General features: G+C 52.0%; 2 protein-coding genes across 6 annotated transcripts; both read left to right on the top strand.

The window, feature by feature from the left end:
• Nucleotides 1–1131: 1131 nt before the first annotated feature.
• Nucleotides 1132–4895, top strand: UBA52 (ubiquitin A-52 residue ribosomal protein fusion product 1). Of its 4 annotated transcripts, none has more exons than XM_017879434.1 (5): nt 1134–1240; nt 2626–2739; nt 3003–3089; nt 4532–4634; nt 4719–4895. In XM_017879434.1, exons 2-5 carry the CDS (start codon nt 2637–2639, stop codon nt 4810–4812), a joined length of 387 nt encoding a protein of 128 aa, XP_017734923.1. In that variant the 5' UTR covers nt 1134–1240; nt 2626–2636; the 3' UTR covers nt 4813–4895. The 4 variants fall into 4 exon arrangements, with proteins under 4 accessions (XP_017734921.1, XP_017734923.1, XP_017734922.1 ...); XM_017879435.1 differs by having other exon boundaries at nt 1152–1240; nt 2629–2739; XM_017879432.1 differs by having other exon boundaries at nt 1132–1240; nt 4532–4895.
• Nucleotides 4896–18419: 13524 nt separating this feature from the next.
• REX1BD (required for excision 1-B domain containing) lies at nt 18420–20052 on the top strand. Of its 2 annotated transcripts, none has more exons than XM_017879427.1 (3): nt 18420–18620; nt 18719–18801; nt 19204–20052. In XM_017879427.1, the coding sequence occupies exons 1-3, from the start codon at nt 18522–18524 to the stop codon at nt 19553–19555; spliced, it is 534 nt and encodes a 177-aa protein (XP_017734916.1). In that variant the 5' UTR covers nt 18420–18521; the 3' UTR covers nt 19556–20052. The 2 variants fall into 2 exon arrangements, with proteins under 2 accessions (XP_017734916.1, XP_017734915.1); XM_017879426.1 differs by having other exon boundaries at nt 19186–20052.
• Nucleotides 20053–20114: the final 62 nt, after the last annotated feature.

Genomic DNA, 20114 nt, shown 5'->3' with positions numbered 1-20114 from the left:
TTTTTTTTTTTTTTTTTTTTTTTTGAGATGGAGTCTCACTCTGTCGCCCAGGCTGCAGTGCTGTGGCATGAACTCGGCTCACTGCAACCTCCACCTCCCGGGTTCAAGTGATTCTTCCTGCCTCAGCCTCCTGAGTAGCTGGGATTACAGGCATGCGCCACCATGTCCAGCTAATTTTGTATTTTTAGTAGAGATGGGCGTTCTCCATGTTGGTCAGGCTGGTCTCCAACTCCCGACCTCAGGTGATCCACCCGCCTCTGCCTCCCAAAATGCAGGTGTGAGCCACCGGGCCCTGGCACTTTTTAGCCACCCACAAATCTGGATCCTACATTGAAAAGAGACCCTGCCGGGCCCAGTGGCTCACACCTGTAATCCCAGCACTTTGGAAGGCCGAGGCGGGCGGATCACCTGAGGTCGCGAGTTCGAGACCAGCCTGAACAACACGGAGAGAACCCACCCCCCCCCCCCCCCCCCCCGTCCCCACTAAAAACACAAAATTAGCCGGGCATGGTGCGCACACCTGTAATCCCAGCTACTCGGGAGGCTGAGGCAGGAGAATTGCTTGAACCCGGGAGGCGGAGGTTGCGGTGAGTGGAGATCCCGCCATTGCACTCCAGCCTGGGCAACAAGAGCGAAACTCCGTCACAAAAACAAAAGACCTTGAGTCCCGCTTGGCACCTTTTGTCAGGCACCACCACCTTTCTGGTCGAATGCGGTAGTCCCGTCAGCTCTCCCTGCTGCTGTCCTGAAATCCATTCAGGGACAGCGGCCGAGAGCTTTATAACAACCGATTCCAGGTGTTAGGTGCTTTCCCAGCCCCGATTCCTGCGTCCTGGACCCGCAGTCCTCTGCTTAATACCTTTGCTTTATTAGAAAACGTTCTCCTCTCCTCCGTTCAAGTATTCGCTGAGGGCCCGCCAAGCGTCAGCGGTTGTCAGTGGCCCAGAGGCAGCGGGCGCAAACACCCAGAGAGGTGCAATCATCTCCTCTAGTGATTCGGCGGGCGGGGGCCATATCCGGAAGCGGATGGGGGACGCTCACCCACGTGCGCTGCGGCTTCGTTTGCCAGCATCCAAGATGGCGGCAGGACGGGTCCCAAGGCGCGGCGCGAATTGTGACGCAGGCGTCTGGCGTGCTCCGTGCGCAAGCGCCTTCGGCGGAGATTAGGTGGTTTCCGGTTCCGCCGTCCTCTTTTTCTTCATCGAGGCGGCTGAGCTGGTTGGTGGCGGCGGTCGTGCGGGTGAGCGCCGGTCCGAGGGCGGGTGTGGGCCTGCGGGAGGCCGCAGGGGCCTGGGCGGCAGAAGAGGTGGCCCTGAGCCGGCTCATGCGGGCCAGTCTCGGCGGGGTAGCTGGGCAGGGCTCTCGAGGTCGCGACTCCGAGTCCAGACCTGGGCCCAGGAGGCGAGCGCCGTTTTGGAGAGGAGCCTGCGTGCTCTGCCTGCCAGCGTGACCCCACGAGGCCTCGGGCGGGAAGGCGTCCTCTGGGCAGATCCGAGTTAATGAGAGAGAGGTATTGAGCGTGTAGCGTCAACTCTGCCCGTCACTGCGTGTTTATACTTTGGAAATACTAAATTCCTCGAGCTGAGTCTCCATACCTGGCTCCATTACTACGTCTGTAAGGAGGGGCTGGTGGTAGCGTCTGCCTTTTAGACTCGACTCTTCTTTAGAGTACTTGTGTTTTTTTCAGGAGTCTCGCTCTGTCGCCCAAGCTGGAGTTCAGTTGTGCGGTCTCGGCTCACTGCAACCTCCACCTCCCGGGCTCGAGCGATTCTCCTGCCTCAGCCTCCCGAGTAGGTGGGATTACAGGCGCCCGCCACCACGCCCAGCTGATTTTTTGTGTTTTTAGTCGAGACGGGGTTTCACCATGTTGGCCAGGCTGATCTCAAACTCCTGACCTCAAATGATCCATCTGCCTCGGCCTCCCAAAGTGCTGGGATTACAGGCTTGAGCCCCTGCACGCGGGCGATTCTTTATGTTTTTAAGTCAACTTTTACATGTAAACAATGCTTGGCAAGTGGTTGGTAGATACTAAGTGATGTTTGTGGTTTGGGGTCAAGACAAGAAGTGGGGTCTGGAGAGTTTTGGCGTAATTGAGAAGGAAGCTAAGAGTGTTGGGTGCCCCAGCTTGGAGTTAGAGAGGAGAGAGGCTGCGACAGAAGGCGTGTATGTTGTAGGGGATGGCTTCCCATCCAGGCTGGCAGCAGGAGCAGCCTGTGGAGGAGCTCAGGACGTGGCTGTGGTGGGAGAGGGTGGGACGGTTCTCAGGGAAGATGGATCTGGCAAGATGATGCCAAAAGGTATTTATTCCATCAGGAGATACTGACGAGTCCTTCTGCTGCTAAGCCTAAGGAGAATAATCACAGTCTGTGTTCCTGAAGAGCGCCCATGCAGTCAGGAGGGTGGAGGATATGTAGTCCTTAGTTCAGGACATGTGTAGACTCCAGGTCAGGGTGTGTGAGAAGCTTAGTAGGGCCAGGCTTGGAGGAGTGGAAGGAAGACAGGTACTGGGGCAGGACCAGTTGGGCTCGGTGCAGGCAAAGGGATAGCAACTGGGGTGTAGGCACCTGAGCTTGCGCCACTCAGGCATGCATTGCTCACCAGTCTATCCTGCCTCCCTTCCTCCAGCAGACGCAAACATGCAGATCTTTGTGAAGACCCTCACAGGCAAAACCATCACCCTTGAGGTCGAGCCCAGTGACACCATTGAGAATGTCAAAGCCAAAATTCAAGACAAGGAGGGTGAGTTGGTACTGGGTGTGGGGGCTCTGGCTATGGACTGGGAGTCCCTCTCTGCCCAGGGGAGTTTCAGTCCTGTGTGGGTTGGTGCTGGCTTTAGACAGACCTGTTTTGCCCTTGCTTCTCCATGTGATCTGAAGAACGTCTGTTATCTCTACCTCAGTTCGCCTTTTGAGAGACTGGGGGTAGTGCTGGAACTCCCCTGCTGGGAACACTGCCAGTAGTATGCTCCACAGAGCCTCTAACTGAGCCTTCCTCCCCCTCAGGTATCCCACCTGACCAGCAGCGTCTGATATTTGCCGGCAAACAGCTGGAAGATGGCCGCACTCTCTCAGACTACAACATCCAGAAAGGTACCGGGGTTGGGGTTGCTGGGCAGGGACCCAAGATCCCCAGGTCCTAGGAAAAGAGCATTGATGGCTCCAATCAGGGGTCGGGGAGCAGTTCAAATGACTTGTGTTTTGTTTTGTTTTGTTTTGTTTTGAGATGGAGTCTCGCTCTGTCACCCAGGCTGGAGGGCAATGGCCGGATCTCAGCTCACTGCAAGCTCCGCCTCTCAGGTTCACGCCATTCTCCTGCCTCAGCCTCCCGAGTGGCTGGGACTACAGGCGCCCGCCACCTCGCCCGGCTAGTTTTTTGTATTTTTTAGTAGAGATGGGGTTTCACCGTGTTCGCCAGGATGGTCTCGATTTCCTGACCTCGTGATCCGCCCGTCTCGGCCTCCCCAAGTGCTGGGATTACAGGCTTGAGCCACCGTGCCCGGCCGACTTGTGTTTTGTTTAAAAAAATGGGACTGGGCACAGTGGCTCACGCCTGTAATCTCAGCACTTTAGGAGGCTGAGGCGGGTGGATCACCTGAGGTCAGGAGTTCCAGACCAGCCTGGCCAACGTGGTGAAATCCCGTTTCTATTAGAAATACAAAAATTAGCTGGGTACAGTGGCTCAGGCCTGTAATCCCAGCACTTTGGGAGGCCGAGGCAGGCGGATCACAAGGTCAAGAGATTGAGATCATCCTGGCCAACATGGTGAAATCCCATCTCTACTAAAAATACGAAAATTAGCTAGGCATGGTGGTGCATGCCTGTAGTCCCAGCTACTCAGCAGGCTGAGGCAGGAGAATTGCTTGAACTTAGGAGGCAAAAAAAAAACAGTCATAATGTGAATTTTTTTTATCACTGCAATAAGAAAATTAGTGTCACTTGTTGGAGTGACAAGAATTCAGTGTCCTTTTTTTGTGAGACAGTCTCACTCTGTCACCCAGGCTGGAGTGCAGTGGCGTGATCTCTGCTCACTGCAACCTTCGCCTGCCGGGTTCAAGCAATTCCCCTGTCTCAGCCTCCCGAGCAGCTGGGATTGCAGGTGCCACCACGCCCGGCTAATTTTTTTTGTATTTTTAGTAGAGACAGGGTTTCACTATGTTGGCCAGGCTGGTCTCTTAAAGTGCTGGGATTACACGCGTGAGCCACTGTGCCTAGCCTAGACTTCAGTGTCTGACCTTGCCTGAACCACTTAGAAGTCGGCTTCCATATTAGAAACCCAGGTGGATACCTCAGTTGGCATATGTGTCTCAGACTCCCCCAGGGCTCATGGTCAGGGCTGAGATGGAGATTTCCTGGGGCAGGCCTGGCTGGGACAGTGTATCTTCCACACGTGGAACACTCGGGGGATCCCGACTTGGTGTCCCCATCACACTTGAGAAAGCACCAGACAGACTATAGGCCCTGGAGGGCCCTGCCCCTCTGACTGAGGAGCTAGGGCTGGGCTCAGTCGCTGTCCTTCTGGCTGTCTCCTGCAGAGTCCACCCTGCACCTGGTGTTGCGCCTGCGAGGTGGCATTATTGAGCCTTCCCTCCGCCAGCTTGCCCAGAAATACAACTGTGACAAGATGATCTGCCGCAAGTATGTGTGCTCTGGTGCTTGGGGGGCTGTGGGGGCTGCCAGAGGAGGGGTATGCCCTCATCCGCCCCTCCTGTCTCTCTGCAGGTGCTATGCTCGCCTTCACCCTCGTGCTGTCAACTGCCGCAAGAAGAAGTGTGGCCACACCAACAACCTGCGCCCCAAGAAGAAGGTCAAATAAGGCTCTTCTTTCCTTGAAGGGCAACCTCCTGCCCAGGCCCTGTGGCCTGGAGCCTCAATAAAGTGTCCCTTTTGTTGACTGGAGCAGCAACTGGTGTCCTCTGGCTGGTCTGTCCAGGGAGGTGGCTAAAGAGTGGGCATCTCCCTTAGGGACTCTACTCAGCACTCCATTCTCTGCCACCTGTGGGGTCCTCTGTCCTAGATTCTGTCCCACCTGCATTGGTCCCTGTCCTATGCCCCTGACTCTGGATTTGTCATCTGTAAAATTAGAGTAAAAACCTCAGTCCTCCATCCTGGCGAACACGGTGAAACCCCGTCTCTACTAAAAACACAAAAAAATTAGCCAGGTGTGGTGGTGGACGCCTATAGTCCCAGCTTTTCAGGAGGCTGAGGCAGGAGAACGGCGTGAACCTGGGAGGTGGCAGAGATTGCAGTAGGCCCAGATCGCACCACTGCACTCCAACCTGGGCGACAGAACGGGACTCCGTCTCAAAAAAAAAAAAAAAAAAAAAACTCAGTCCTGTAATTGGTGGGAGTGAGGATCAGTTTTGTCATTGCTGGGATCTGTCAGGCACTTTGAGGTGTCCCTCAGGCCTTGGTCCTGAAGTGCCTAGGTATGTGGAGATGGGTAGAAAATTAGGTACACCCAATAGTGTAGAACATTGGTTCTCAAATTTTTTTGTTTTATAGAAATGGGGTCTCACTGTGTTGTCCAGGCTGGTCTTGAACCTGGGCTCAAGCTATCCTCCCACCTCAGCCCCTCAGTGTTGGGATTACAGGCAAGAGCTGCCATGCCTGACCCAGTTCTCAAGTTTTTTTGTGGTTTTTTGTTTGTTTTTTGTTTTTTTGAGACGTAGTCTTGCTCTGCGGCTCAAGCTGGAGTGCAGTGGCTCTATCTCGGCTCACTGCAAGCTCCGCCTCCTGGGTTCACGCCATTCTCCTGCGTCAGCCTCCTGACTAGCTGGGACTACAGGTGCCCACCACCATGCCCGGCTAATTTTTTGTATTTTAGTAGAGACGGTGTTTCACCATGTTAGCCAGGATAGTCTCGATCTCCTGACCTTGTGACCCGCCCGCCTCAGCCTCCCAAAATGCTGGGATTACAGGTGTGAGCCAGCGTGCCTGGCCCAGTTCTCAGTTTTGAACCTGAGGCCGTGACATCACTCTCGGTCTGCAGTCAGTGCTCTGCCTCTTTAAGAAGGGCAACCTGGCCGGGCGCGGTGGCTCAAACCTGTAATCCCAGCACTTTGGGAGGCCGAGACGGGCGGATCACGAGGTCAGGAGATTGAGACCATTCTGGCTAACCCGGTGAAACCCCGTATCTACTAAAATACAAAAAAAAAAACTAGCCGGGCGAGGTGGCAGGTGCCTGTAGTCCCAGCTACTCGGGAGGCTGAGACAGGAGAATGGCGTGAACCCGGGAGGTGGAGCTTGCAGTGAGCCGAGAGCCGGCCACTGCACTCCAGCCTGGGCGGCAGAGCAAGACTCCGTCTCAAAAAAAAAAAAAAGAAAGAAAAAAAAGAAGGGCAACCCTTGGTGTTTTCCCCTTAAGGTCACCCAGGCTGGAGTGCAGTGGTGTGGTCATGGCTCCCTGTACCCTGGAACTCAGGCTCGGGTGATCCTCTCTCCTTTGCCTCCCAAGTAGCCAGGACTACAGGTGTGCACACCACCACGCTCAGATAATTTGGTGTTTTTAAAGCTTGTAATGATTAGTAGGCTGAAGCGGACAAATTATAAGGTTAGGAGTTTCTTAGATGTGTTGGGGTGAGCAAAGACTTAATTCCTGTTGTATTATTTACTGATGTAAAATTTTGAGACAGGGTCTCACTGTCACCCAGGTTGGGGTGCAGTGGTATGATCATAGCTTGCTGCAGCCTTGATCTTCCAGGATCTTGCCTCAGCCTCCTGAGTAGCTGGGACTACATGCTTGTGCCACCACACTCGGTTAATATTTTGTAGAGATGGGGTCTTGCTACGTTGCCCAGGCTGGCTTCAAACTCCTCAAAAGCCTCTTGTTTAGTTTTGCTTTTTTATCACTTTTTTTTTTTTTTTTTTTGAGATGCAGCCTTGCGCCCATTGTGCAGGCTGGAGTGCAGTGGCGCAATCTCGGCTCACTGCAGCTTCCACCTCTTGGATTCAAGCAATTCTCCTTTCTCAGCCTCTTGAGTAGCTGGGATTATCGTGTATGCCACCATGCCTGGCTAATTTTTTTTTTTTTTTGAGATGGAGTCTCACTCTGTCGCCCAGGCTGGAGTGCAGTGACCAGATCTCAGCTCACTGCAAGCTCCGCTTCCCGGGTTCACACCATTCTGCCTCAGCCTCCCGAGTAGCTGGGATTACAGGCACCCGCCACCTCGCCTAGCTAATTTTTTTTTTTTTTGTATTTTTAGCAGAGACGGGGTTTCACCACATTAGCCAGGATGGTCTCGATCTCCTGACCTCGTGATCCGCCCGTCTCGGCCTCCCAAAGTGCTGGGATTACAGGTTTGAGCCACCGCGCCCGGCCTAATTTTTGTATTTTTAGTAGAGATGGGGTTTTGCCATGTTGGCCAGACTGGTCTTGAACTCCTGACCTCTTGTGATTCACCTGCCTCGGCCTCCCAAAATGCTAGGATTACAAGCGTGAGCCACGGTACCCGGCCTTACTGCGTTTTTTTTTTTTTTACAGACATGGTCTTGCTATGTTGCCTAGGATGGTTTTGCACTGATTCCAAGCAGTTCTGCCTCAGCCTTCCAAAGTGCTGGGAATACAGGGGTGAGGCACCTTGCTGGCCCGTTTTCAGTGTCGGTGAAGCCAGCGCATGGCCAATGATGCATGCTAGCGAGGGGTGGAGTTGGTGGGACTTTCTGGGCCACTTTCACAAAAGACCCCCGTGACTCAGGGTTTTGAGTTTGTTTTTTTTTTTTTGAGACGGAGTCTCGCTCTGTCACCCAGTCTGGAGTGCAGTGGCACAATCTCAGCTCACTGCAAGCTCCGCCTCCTGGGTTCACGCCATTCTCCTACCTTAGCCTCCTGAGTAGCTGGGACTATAGGCGCCCGCCACTATGCCTGGCTAATTTTTTGTATTTTTAGTAGAGACGGGGTTTCACTGTGTTAGCCAGGATGGTCTCGATCTCCTGACCTTGTGATCTGCCCACCTCAGTCTCCCAGAGTGCTAGGATTGCAGGCGTGAGCCACTGCGGCCGGCCCTGAGTTCTTAACCAGTGGAGTGAAGGATTCAAAATTAACCACTCCAAGGGGGGACTGAAAGAAGAATCACTCTTGATGGACAGAAAGGGGAGGCAGTAACAGTGCCAATGAGCCCTAGCCACCCGAGCCAGCAATGGCAACCCTTCTGGGTCCCCTTCCAGCACGTGGAAGCTTTCGTTTTGTTCAATAAACTGAGCTGCTGCTCACTCTCCTGGTCCGTGGACTCTGTTTGAACTGTTAACACTCACTACGAAGGTCCTCTGCTTCATTCTTCCAAGTTAGCGAGACCAGGAACCCATCAGCAGGAAAAACTGGCTCATCGTGGGGGCTCACCTGGGATTTCCAAAGCGGTAACATTGGACCTCTTTTGCTTGCTACTCTGCTCTGTTTTACTTTAGAATTTAGGACAAACACCAGGCACCTGTCGGCCGTTTAAAAACAAGCAGCGCGGCCGCCGGACTAACGACACAAGTGTAAGGGTTTCTGAGAAAGGGCTAACAACTCCCGTTTTGCCTAGAAACCAGTTTCCACTTTCTCTACATTTTCTGGGTTGAACCAAGGGCTGGCCAAGGGTGGAAAACAGTATCCCTGAGCTCCCAGTACCGCCCAGTCGAGATGATGGTGCTGTGTGAAACCTTTGTTAAACAGCCGCCCACATGTGCTTCACCCACCCTTCTAGAGCCATGCGTCCTGGATCCAAACGTCTGTAGGGAAGACTCTTGAGACCCTGTCTCCAGGATTCTCTCTATCCCCGGGATGAAAACCCTCTGGATTAGGAATCTAAAACAATTAGGATGGCAACCCTCAGATCCATGTTCCTGATGTCCCATGGCTTATTTATTTATTTTGAGATGGAGTCTCATTCTGACGCCCAGGCTGGAGTGCAGTGGTGCGATCTCGGCTCACTGCAACCTCCACCTCCAGGATTCAAGCAATTCTCCTGCTTCAGCCTCCTGAGTAGCTGGGATTACAGGCACGTGCCACCACACCTGGCTAATTTTTGTATTTTTAGTAGAGACGGGGTTTCACATGTTGGTCAGACTGGTCTCTGTCTCCTGACCTCATGATCCACCCACCTCGATCTCTCAAAGTGCTGGGATTACAAGCGTGAGCCACCACACCCGGCCCCCATGGCTTATTCTAATGTAGATGGGCGACAATACAAATATACAGGACCTGTTCCTCATATTCGATACCCAAGGCAACACCCAGGACAATATAGTGTGTGCCAATGGTCACTGGAAGGCTTAGGCCATTTTCTGTCGTCCCCACCTCACTGGGAACCATATCACCTGTCATCTCTCTTGTTTGGGATCAGCAATCCGAACTGCGGAGTTCTTCCATTTGGGGTACCACTCGCATTTGTGGGAGTTAAGTAATATAATAGACCATCGACAGGGAGATCAAAAGTCGTATTCTTATGATGGAAAGTTGGGACAAAAGGCCTTAGTACATGAGATGCCATTTCAGCCTTGGCCCAATGCCCCGTTGCCCCCCCACCTTAAAATTGCTATGTCTATGTACAATCTTTAAGGAGTTCATCTTACTGGGAAGATGAGGGAAGTATAAACTATAATACCATCCTGCAACTGCATCTGTTTTGTAAACGAGAAGGCAAGTGGAGCGAGGTACCATATGTTCAGACCTTCTTCTCATTAAGGGATAACCCACGATTGTGTAAGGCATGTAACCTGCACCCCACAGGGAGTCCTCAAAGTCTATACCCCATACCCAGGCCTCCTCACGGCTCCTCCTACTAATGCTGAACCCTCTCTGGCTTCTACAGCCCAAAAGGGAACAAAGAGCCTTCAAAGAGCCAGGAGACCCCATTGGCCCCTGACTATGTTCTCTTCAGGCTGTAAGAGGGGAATTTGGCCCAACCCGAGTACATGTTCCCTTTTCCCTCTCTGATCTAAAGCAAATTAAGACAGACTTAAGAAAGTTCTCAGAGGACTCCGACAGATACATAGATGTCCTACAGGGTCTGGGACAATCTTTTGACCTTTCCTGGAGAGAGGTCATGTTACTGCTTGATCAGACCCTAACCGCTGATGAGAAGAATGCTGCTTTAACAGCAGCCTGAGAGTTTGGGGATACCTGGTACCTCAGCTAAGTAAGTGATAGAATGACATGAGAAGAGAGAGCGGTTTCCTACTGGCCGGCAAGCAGTCTCCAGTATGGATCCCCACTGGGACCCTGACTCAGATCATGGGGACTGGAGTCACAAACATTTACTGACCTGTTTCCTAGAAGGGTTGAGGAGAACTAGGAAAAAGCCCATGAACTATTCAATAATGTCTACCGTAACCCAAGGGAAGGAAAAAAACCCTGTTGCCTTCCTCAAAAGACTGAGGGAGGCCTTGAGAAAGTATACTCCCCTGTCACCAGATTCCCTCAAAGGCCAGTTAATTTTAAAGGACAAATTTATTACTCAGTCAGCTGCAGACATTAGGAAAAAGCTCCAAAAGTTAGCCTTGGGCCCCGAGCAAAATTTGGAGGCATCATTAAACCTGGCAACGTCGGTGTTCTATAATAGGGACCAAGAGGAACAGGCCGAAAAGGAAAAGCAAGATAAAAGAAAGGCTGCAGCTTTAGTCATGGCCCTCAGACAAACAAACCTTGGCAGTTCAGAGAGGAGAAAAAAATAGAGCAGGCCAATCGTCCAGCAGGGCTTGTTATCAGTGCAGTTTACAAGGACACTTTAAAAAAGATTGTCCAGTGAGAAATAAGCCGCCATCTCACCCGTGTCCACTATGCCAAGGTGATCACTGGAAGGCACACTGTCTCAGAGGATGAAGGTTCTCTGGGCCAGAAGTCCCCAACCAGATGATCCAGCAACAGGACAGAGGGTGCCCGGGGCAAGCGCCAGCTCGAATCATCACCCTCACAGAGCCCCGGGTAAGTTTAACCATTGAGGGCCAGGAAATCGACTTCCTCCTGGACACTGGTGCAGCCTTCTCAGTTCTACTGTCCTGCCCTGGATGGCTGTCCTCAAGATCTGTTACCATCCAAGGGATCCTGGAACAACCTGTAACCAGGTGTTTCTCCCACCCCCTTAGCTGTAACTGGGAAACCTTAATTTTCTTGCATGCTTTTCTCATCATGCCCGAGAATCCCACACCTTTACCGGGGAGGAACATACTAGCCAAAGCAGGAGCTATCATCTGTATGAATACAGGGAACAAAACATCTATCTGTTGTCCCCTACTTGAGGAAGGACTCAACCCTGAGGTTTGGGCATTAGAAGGACAATTTGGAAGGGCAAAGAACACCTGTCCAGTCCAAATCAAACTAAAAGACCCCACCTCTTTCCCTTACCAAAGACAATACCCCCTAAGACCTGAAGCTCAAAAGGGATTACAAGGTATTGTTAAAAATGTTAAAGCCCAAGGCCTAGTAAGATGTTGTAACAGCCCCTGTAACGACCCCAATTCTAGGGTTACAAAAACCAAACAGTCAATGGAGGTTGGTGCAGGACCTCAGGCTCATGCATGAGGCCGTAATTCCTTTATACCCAGCTGTACTCAACCCTTATACATTACTCTCTCAAATACCAGAAGAAGCAGAGTGGTTTACAGTCCTGAATCTTAAAGAGGCCTTTTTCTGTATCCCTGTACACCCTGAGTCTCAATTCCTATTTGCCTTTGAGGATCCTTCAGATCAAACATCTCAGCTCACCTGGACAGTCTTGCCCCAGGGATTTAGAGATAGCCCTCACCTGTTTAGCCAAGCATTCGCCCAAGATTTAAGTCATTTCTCGCACCCAGGGACCCTAATTCTTCAATATATGGATGACTTATGTCTAGCTACCTGTTCGGAGACCCTGTGCCATCAGGCTACCCAAGATCTTTTAAACCTTCTAGCTGATTGAGGTTACAAAGTATCTAAATCAAAGGCCCAGCTTTGTTTACAGCAGGTCAAATACCTAGGGCTGGTTTTGGCTAAAAGAACCAGGGCTCTCAGCAAAGAACGTATCCAGTCTATACTGGCGTATCCTCACGCTAAGACATTAAAACAGTCGTGAGAGTTTCTTGGAATAACCGGCTTTTGCTGACTGTGGATCCCCAGATGTGGCGAAATGGCCAGGCCACTTTACACTGTAATTAAGGAGACCCAAAAAGCTAACACTCATTTGATAGAATGGGGACCAGAGGCAGAGGCAGCCTTCAGAACCCTAAAACAGGCCCTAACACAAGCCCCAGTTTTGAGTCCAGCTACGGGACAAAATTTCTCTTTATATGTCACAGAAAGAATGGGAATAGCTCTTGGAGTCCTTACCCAGACTCGAGGGACTACCATACAGCCAGTAGCATACTTGAGAAAAGAAACTGATGTGGTAGCAAAGGGTTGGTCTCATTGTCTACGGGTGGTAGCTGCAGTGGCCATTTTAGTATCAGAGGCCATCAAAATAATACAAGGGAGAGACCTCACTGTATGGACTACTCATGATGTAAACGGCATGCTAACTGCTAAAGGAGATTTGTGGCTGTCAGACAATCGCCTACTTAGGTACCAGGCCTTATCACTTGAGGGACCAGTGCTTCAGATGCGCACTTGTGCAGCTCTTAACGTGGCTTTCTCCCAGAAAACGAAGGACCAATAGAACATGACTGTCAACAGGTCATAGCCCAAACTTAGGCTGCCCGGGAGGATCTTTTAGAGGTCCCCTTAACCAACCCTGACCTCAACCTATATACTGATGGAAGTTCATTTGTAGAAAAAGGATTATGAAGGGCAGGATATGCCATAGTTAGTGATAAAGCAGTAGTTGAAAGTGGGCCCCTTCCCCCAGGGACCAGCGCCCAGTTAGCAGAACTGGTGGCGCTTACCCGAGCTTTAGAGCTGGGAAAGGGGAAAAAGAATAAATATGTATATGGACAGCAAATGTGCTTATCTAGTTCTACATGCCCATGCTGCCATATGGAAAGAAAGGGAGTTCCTAACCTCCGGAGGAACACCCATTAAATACCATGAAGAAATTATGAAATTATTACAAAAACCCGGCTGGGCACAGTGGCTCACGCCTGTAATCCCAGCACTTTGGGAGGCTGAGATGGGCGGATCACAAGGTCAGGAGATCGAGACCATACTGGCTAACATGGTGAAACCCTGTCCCTACTAAAAATATAAAAAATTAGCCGAGTGTGGTGGCGGGCGCCTATAGTCCCAGCTAGTCGGGAGGCTGAGGCAGAAGAATGGCGTGAACCCAGGAGGCAGAGCTTGCAGTGAGCTGAGATCGCACCACTGCACTCCAGCCTGGGCGACAGAGCGAGACTCCATCTCAAAAAAAAAAAGAAAAGAAAAGAAAAGAAATTATTACAAAAACCCAAGGAAGTGGCAGTCTTGCACTGCCGAGGCCATCGGAAAGGCGAAGGAAAGGAGGCAGAAGGAAATTCCTGGGCAGACATCAAGGCCAAAGTTGCCACAAGACGGGACCGCCCATTAGAAACACCTATGGAGGGACCCTTGGTATGGGATAATCCCCTTCAGGAGACCAGGCCCCAGTATTCCCCTGCGGAAACGGAATGGGGACTTTCACAGGGACATAGTTTTCTCCCTTAGGGATGGCTAGCTACTGAGGAGGAAAAGGTGCTCATACCTGCAGCTAATCAATGGAAAATACTTAAAACCCTTCACCAAACATTCCATATGGGTATTGAGTACGCCCATTAAATGGCCAAATCTCTGTTCACTGGACGAGATCTCCTTAAAACTATCCAGCAGATAGTCAAGGCCTGCGAAGTGTGCCAAAGGAATGACCCCTTGGTCCATCACCAACCCCCTCAGGGAGAACAAAGGACAGGCCACTACCCTGGAGAGGACTGGCGGTTAGATTTCATTCATATGCCTAAGTCACGAGGACTTCAATACTTACTAGTTTGTGTTGATACCTTCACGAATTGGGTTGAAGCCTTCCCCTGTAAGACAGAAAAGGCCCAGGAGGTAATCAAAACCCTGGTCCATGAAATAATTCCTAGATTTAGACTTGCCCGTAGTTTACAAAGTGATAATGGCCTGGCTTTCAGAACCACCATGACTCAGGGAATTTCCAAGGCGCTAGGGATACAATATCACCTTCATTGTGCCTGGGGACCACAATCCTCAGGGAAAGTCAAGAAGATGAATGAAATACTCAAAAGGCACCTAAGGAAATTAACACATGAAACTCACCTCCCATGGCCTGCCTACCTTCTTGCCCATAGCATTATTAAGGATCCGAAATTCTCCCTACAAGATAGGACTCAGTCCTTATGAAATGCTATATGGACGGCCTTTTCTCACAAACGACCTCTTACTTGATCGAGAAACTGCCAACTTAGTCAAGGACATAACTTCTTTGGCTAGGTACCAACAAATCCTTAAGACATTACCTGAGGGATGTCACCGAGAAAAGGGAAAAGCACTGTTCCATCCCGGGCATCTAGTATTAGTCAAGTCCCTCCACTCTACCTCCCCATGCCTAAATCTATCCTGTTATTATCCTGATATTCAGGATATATCCTAAATCTATCCTGTTATCCTGATATTCAGTTACCCTCTCCACTCCAACTGCAGTCAAGGTGATTGGAGCGGAGTCTTGGATCCATCACACCCGAATCAAACCTTGGACGCAGCCTGAAAACCCACAGAATCATTAGTTCGGGAATCTAAGAGTCAGCCAGACAAACCTTCTTATACCTGCGAGTCATTGGAAGACCTACGTATCCTCTTTCAGAAGGAAAAACCACAGGCAATTAATCAGTGCTCATAAGTTCTACCTCAGTTCTTGTTTTAAAAACAGAATGTACTCTAACATTCTATCTTTCCTTGCCTTTGCCCAAGTCTTAACCTTTTCCCGTTCAACCTCTTCCCCAATCTTGAGGAAATTATAAACATGTCCTCCAGGTTTTTTTTGTTTTGTTTTGTTTTTGAGAGGGAGTCTCGCTCTGTCGCCCAGGCTGGAGTGCAGTGGCCGGATCTCAGCTCACTGCAAGCTCCGCTTCCCGGGTTTATGCCATTCTCCTGCCTCAGCCTCTGAAGTAGCCGGGACTACAGGCGCCCGCCACCTCGCCCGGCTAGTTTTTTGTATTTTTTAGTAGAGATGGGGTTTCACCATGTTAGCCAGGATGGTCTCAATCTCCTGACCTCGTGATCCACCCTTCTCGGCCTCCCAAAGTGCTGGGATTACAGGCTTGAGCCACCGCGCCCGGCCGTCCTCCAGGTTTTGATTTGAAGCACATCCCAGCCAGAGTAACTCATCCTGTTGGGTATGCATGAACGCTCATTCCCCCTTATATACAGCAGTTCCAGCCCCCCTCAACATATGGGTGGAAAGCTCTGCAGCCTTATACATAGCTAACACTTCTAAGGGCCCAGGGTTTTTTCATCCTAGTGATAGGTCCAATTTCCCTGACAGGGCTCAAGCAGCCACTGCCATTCTCCGACAATTCACTATATCAGTCATCCCAATCATAGGTTCTGTGGGCACAATAACCTCCTTCTCTTTGCCTCCACTCCTTTGTATCTCCCGTCAAGTGTTCCCAGGATCACAAGATGTGGGACACATGGCTGGCTGCAACTATACGCTTCCCTTGGATCTAGACTTCAAATATTCTAATTCCTACTACTGGCACCCCTACGTTTTGTGGAAATAAACATGAGCTCCTTGGAAACCCTATTTCAGTCACCAGTACCTTAAGATTTATCAACCCAAGCCAAATAATTTCCCCACCAGAGGCCAAAACAAGCAATTACTGCTGGGGCAGACTTCCCTTTGCCCAGAATATTCCCCTCCTGGGACTTTGTTCCTCTCTCACAGGCGAAGGGTTAAAAAAACCCCATTGCTCCCTGCTTCCTGTCTGTGGAGCATGAGTTTTTCTTACTGCTGCTAGCCACCGGTTTGCCTTAGAGGAATCCCATAACATGTCCTTGGCAAATTTTATTCAGCTCCAACTGCTAGGAGTCGTCCATTTGTCCCAAACCCTCAAATCATGGGAACGAGAAATGAATTTAGATGAACCCCAGCCCTTATGAGATTTTCAGCTACAGGGGTGTATAGAACCCCGACAAGGAGTTTTCTCTGTGTGTGGAAGATCCTTCTATATTTGCCTCCCACCAACTGGACAGGAACTTGTACTTTAGCCTACATAGTACCTCCTGTGACTTATTCCTTTTCAGAAGAGGCAGTAGCTGTGCCCATTCATGGTAAGCTTCAGCAGAGAACAATCTCACTACTTCCTCTATTGGCTGGTTTAGGATTTACTACCACCCTAGGAACTGGAACCACTGGGCTCACAGTATCCTTAACTCTCTCTGAAGAACTAAGAGAAAGCCTAGATGAAATCTCTCTCCAACTTACTCAAATCCAGGACCAAACAGCCAATAGCAGCCGTGGTTCTCCAGAACTGGCGAGCACTAGATCTCCTCACTGCTGAAAGGGGAGGAACATGCCTTTTTCTGAGCGAGGAGTGTTGTTTTTTTGTCAGTAAATCAGGCATAGTCAGAGATGGAATTAAATGACTTCAGAATAGAGCCAGCAGACTACACAGTGGGACAACCGAAGCTACCTCAGGGTTCTCACAGCGTGTTCTCTCCTGGCTTCTTCCATTTTTAGGTCCCCTCCTTATTCTAGGAGTAACCTTTGGCCCATGTCTTTTCAATTCCCTCATCCGCTTCGTTTTTTCCCGAATAGAATCAATGAAACTAGAAATGGTACTGCAGATGGAACCTTGGATAACTTCAACCAACACCTATTATCAGCACCCTAGATGGCCAGCCCATACCCGGACGTTGACACCCAAACCACCTCTCACGAGGAAACCTCAGCTACAGGACCCCTTCTATGCCCCTATTTAGCAGGAAGCAATTAGAGCTGTCATTGTCTCACACCCCAACAGCAATTGGGCTCTCCTGTTGAGAGAGGGGACTGAGGGGTGGAGTCGGTGGGACTTTCTGGGCCAGTTCAGGGATTTTCACAAAAGACGCCTGTGACTCAGGTTTTGAGTTCTTAACCAATGGAGTGAAGGATTCAAAATTAACCACTCCAGGCCGGGTACGGTGGCTCACGCCTGTAATCCCAGCACTTGGGAGCCCGAGGCGGGTGGATCACGAGGTCAGGAAATTGAGACGATTCTGGTCAACATGGTGAAACCCCGTCTCTACTAAAAATACAAAAAATTAGCTGGGCGTGGTGGCGCCCTGTAGTCCCAGCTACTCGGGAGGCTGAGGCAGGAGAATGGCATGAACCCGGGAGGCGGAGCTTGCAGTGAGCCGAGATGGCGCCACTGCACTCCAGCCTGGGTGACAGAGCGAGACTCTGTCTCAAAAAAATAAATAAATAAATAAAATAAAAACCACTCCAAGGGAGGATTGAAAAAAGAACCACTCTCAATGGACAAAAAGAAAGGGGAAGGGGTAACACTGGGATATAAGCCCTAGCGAGCCAGTAACTGCAACCCTTCTGGGTCCCCATCCAGCTTGTGGAAGCTTTCCTTTCGCTTTGTTCAATAAACTGCGCTGCTGCTCACTCTCCCGGTCTGTGGACTCTTTTTGAGCTGTAACACACACTGCGAAGGTCCACAGCTTCATTCTTCAAAGTTAGTGAGACCACGAACCCATCGACAGGAAAAACTCCCGACTCACTAACAGCCTAGTCCCTTCCCCCTTGAAGGCTGGTGTCTGTCACCCCATACCTGAGCTGGTCCCTCTTCACTAGGTTAGGCTACCAGCATCTTCCTGCTCCTCCGGCTGGGCCCCTGGAGGAGGAAGCTTTCCAAAGCTCAATCTAGCCCGGGGATCCCTCCAGCAGGAAGCTCCAAGGCCTTCTCTGTACTTTGAGGTCGTACTGGCCCCTGCTATGCCCCTGGCTCAGGGCTATTACATAAGACACCCAATTCAATTCGGAGGGCTGTTGACACCGTCCCTGTCACTGAATCTTATCTTCACCCCTGTGATTCTCTGGAGAGCCAGTGAATCTCTATTAATGTCGGTGGAGTTCCAGCCACTGCACTTTTATTGAGGCAGTCTCACTGTGGCTCCGGCTGGAGTGCAGTGGCACGGTCATTGCTCATGGCAGCCCCCAACTCCCAGGCTCAAGCAATCCTCCCACCTCAGCCTCCCGAGTAGCTGGGACTATAGGCAGGAGCCACCATGTCGGGCTGTTTTTTCTGTAGAGAGCGGGCCTCCCTAGGTTGCCCAGGCTTACTTAACGCTCTTGAATGTCAAAACCCACGCTCAATACCCGCTTCACGTGGAAGTCGGTGTTGAGATACAAGCATAGAAACGAACTCAAGGCTAACAGCTGTTCTGTATTCAGAGCCGCACATTCAAGGAAAAACGCGATCGCTGGACGGGAACAAGAAGGGTGGGTGGAGGATAGAGGGCTTGCTTGGGCGGCCCGCGGTCTTGGCTCCCCTTTCTTCCCCGAGGTCTGGTGGCTGGCCAGCCGCAGGGTGGGGGGGGGTCCGTGGACCTCCCGGCCTGTAGGGGGCGTCGGACGCAGTGGAAGGACCTGCTCCGGAGCCTGGCCAGGCTGCCCAGTCATGATCACCGAGACCGCGGCGGAGCCCACGGTCCCTGCAGTGCCCGCTGCTGAGGAGGCCACCGAAGCTCCGGGACGCAAGGAGCCGGCGTGGCCCTGGGTGAGTCCAGGCCCGAGCGGGAACAGACGCGGGGCGGGCGGCTCAGACCCAGGGGCGCCGGTTACATACCCCAGCCGTGCCCCCCCCCCGCCCCGCAGAAAGACGCCCCGATCCGGACTCTGGTGCAGCGCATCCACCAGCTGCAGGCTGAGCGCGCGCAGGGCTTCCGCCGACTGGAGGAGTGAGTGGGGGTGCGCAGGGGTTTAGGGTTCAGTTCCCCGCCCGCTGTGGGCGTGGGCGTGCTTTCGGCGGGCGTGCCTAGAGGAAGAGCTGGGTCCTCGCGCGGCTGCAGAGTCAGATGGGGCGGGGATTTCGGGGCACCGAGTCCTCACCTTCACCAGAAAGGCCCCACAGCACCTCCTCACTACCCGATGACCCCACTCCTCGTGGCTTCTCTCTCCTCCCCAAGAGCAGGGGTGGGCCTGTCTCGGGTTCCCCTGCGGGAGTCAGGAAGCGTCCTTCCTACCTACCAGTCCTCCCCTCTGGGGTCCGGGGACACTTCCTGGGGGCCGTTTAGGTGGTTGGCGCGGGTGCAGAGCCTGAGAGCCTGGGGGCGCGGCCTCAGGGTCCCCACCTGCCGCAGAGGCCACCGCCAGTACCTGCGCAGCGGCCCGGACTACGACTTCGCGCGCTACCGGAGCACAGTGCACGAGGTGACTCAGGCCTTCGCCGCCGCCTCGCGGGAGGTGCTGGCGGTGGAAGCAGAGCTGGCCGGGCCTCGCAGGCAGCAGCTGCTCGCCAGCCACGTGCGCAGCCTGCAGGAGCTGGAGCAGACGCGGCTGGGCACGGTGAGACCACCACCCATTCCCCGCCGTGTCTGTAGGATCCTGGCCGGTTCCTCTTGTGGCGCACCCCTGGTTGGTGGACTGGGGGGTGGTCCCAGTATCCCATACACAGACCTCACCCCTTACTGTCCCACGTCAGTCCTCTATTAAGTCTTCACTTGAGGATTCTTGGACCTTTGCCCTTGCTGTTTATCCCCAATTTTTTTTCCAAGTTTTGTCCTTATTCCCAGGGCACTCCCACTTTCTCCCAGCCCCGCCTAAATGCTATTCCAGCATGCCCAGATCCCGCCCCAACAATGCTCCACCCACAGTCTTCCGCTTCTCCTGTCCCACCCTCAACCTCCCGTAGATACAGGCGAGGGGGTTCCCAGGCTACGCCTCCTCCGTATTCCTCCATCACAGCTTTAGTTTTTTTGTCTATTTCTCTCTTGGGATCCGCCTACTAGGCCCTGCAACCCTGCCTCTGTGTGTGTGTGTGTGTGTGTGTGTATGTGGGAGGGAGGGGGTGGCCGGTCACATCTACGTGAAGCCACGCCCACACCGAGATCTACTCTGGAATTCCGAGGCCACGCCGCCCATGAGCTACCCATCTCAGCCTCTTTTTGGCTTTTTTTCTTTTCCTTTTTTAAAGACAGGGTCTCGGCCGGGCGCGGTGGCTCAAGCCTGTAATCCCAGCACTTTGGGAGGCCGAGGCGGGCGGATCACAAGG

The sequence above is a fragment of the Rhinopithecus bieti genome, unplaced genomic scaffold (assembly GCF_001698545.2).
Source record: "Rhinopithecus bieti isolate Rb0 unplaced genomic scaffold, ASM169854v2 scaffold_9899, whole genome shotgun sequence".
NCBI lineage: Eukaryota > Metazoa > Chordata > Mammalia > Primates > Cercopithecidae > Rhinopithecus > Rhinopithecus bieti.
Note: the sequence above shows the minus strand (reverse complement) of the source record. Positions and strands in the feature narration are given on the sequence as shown.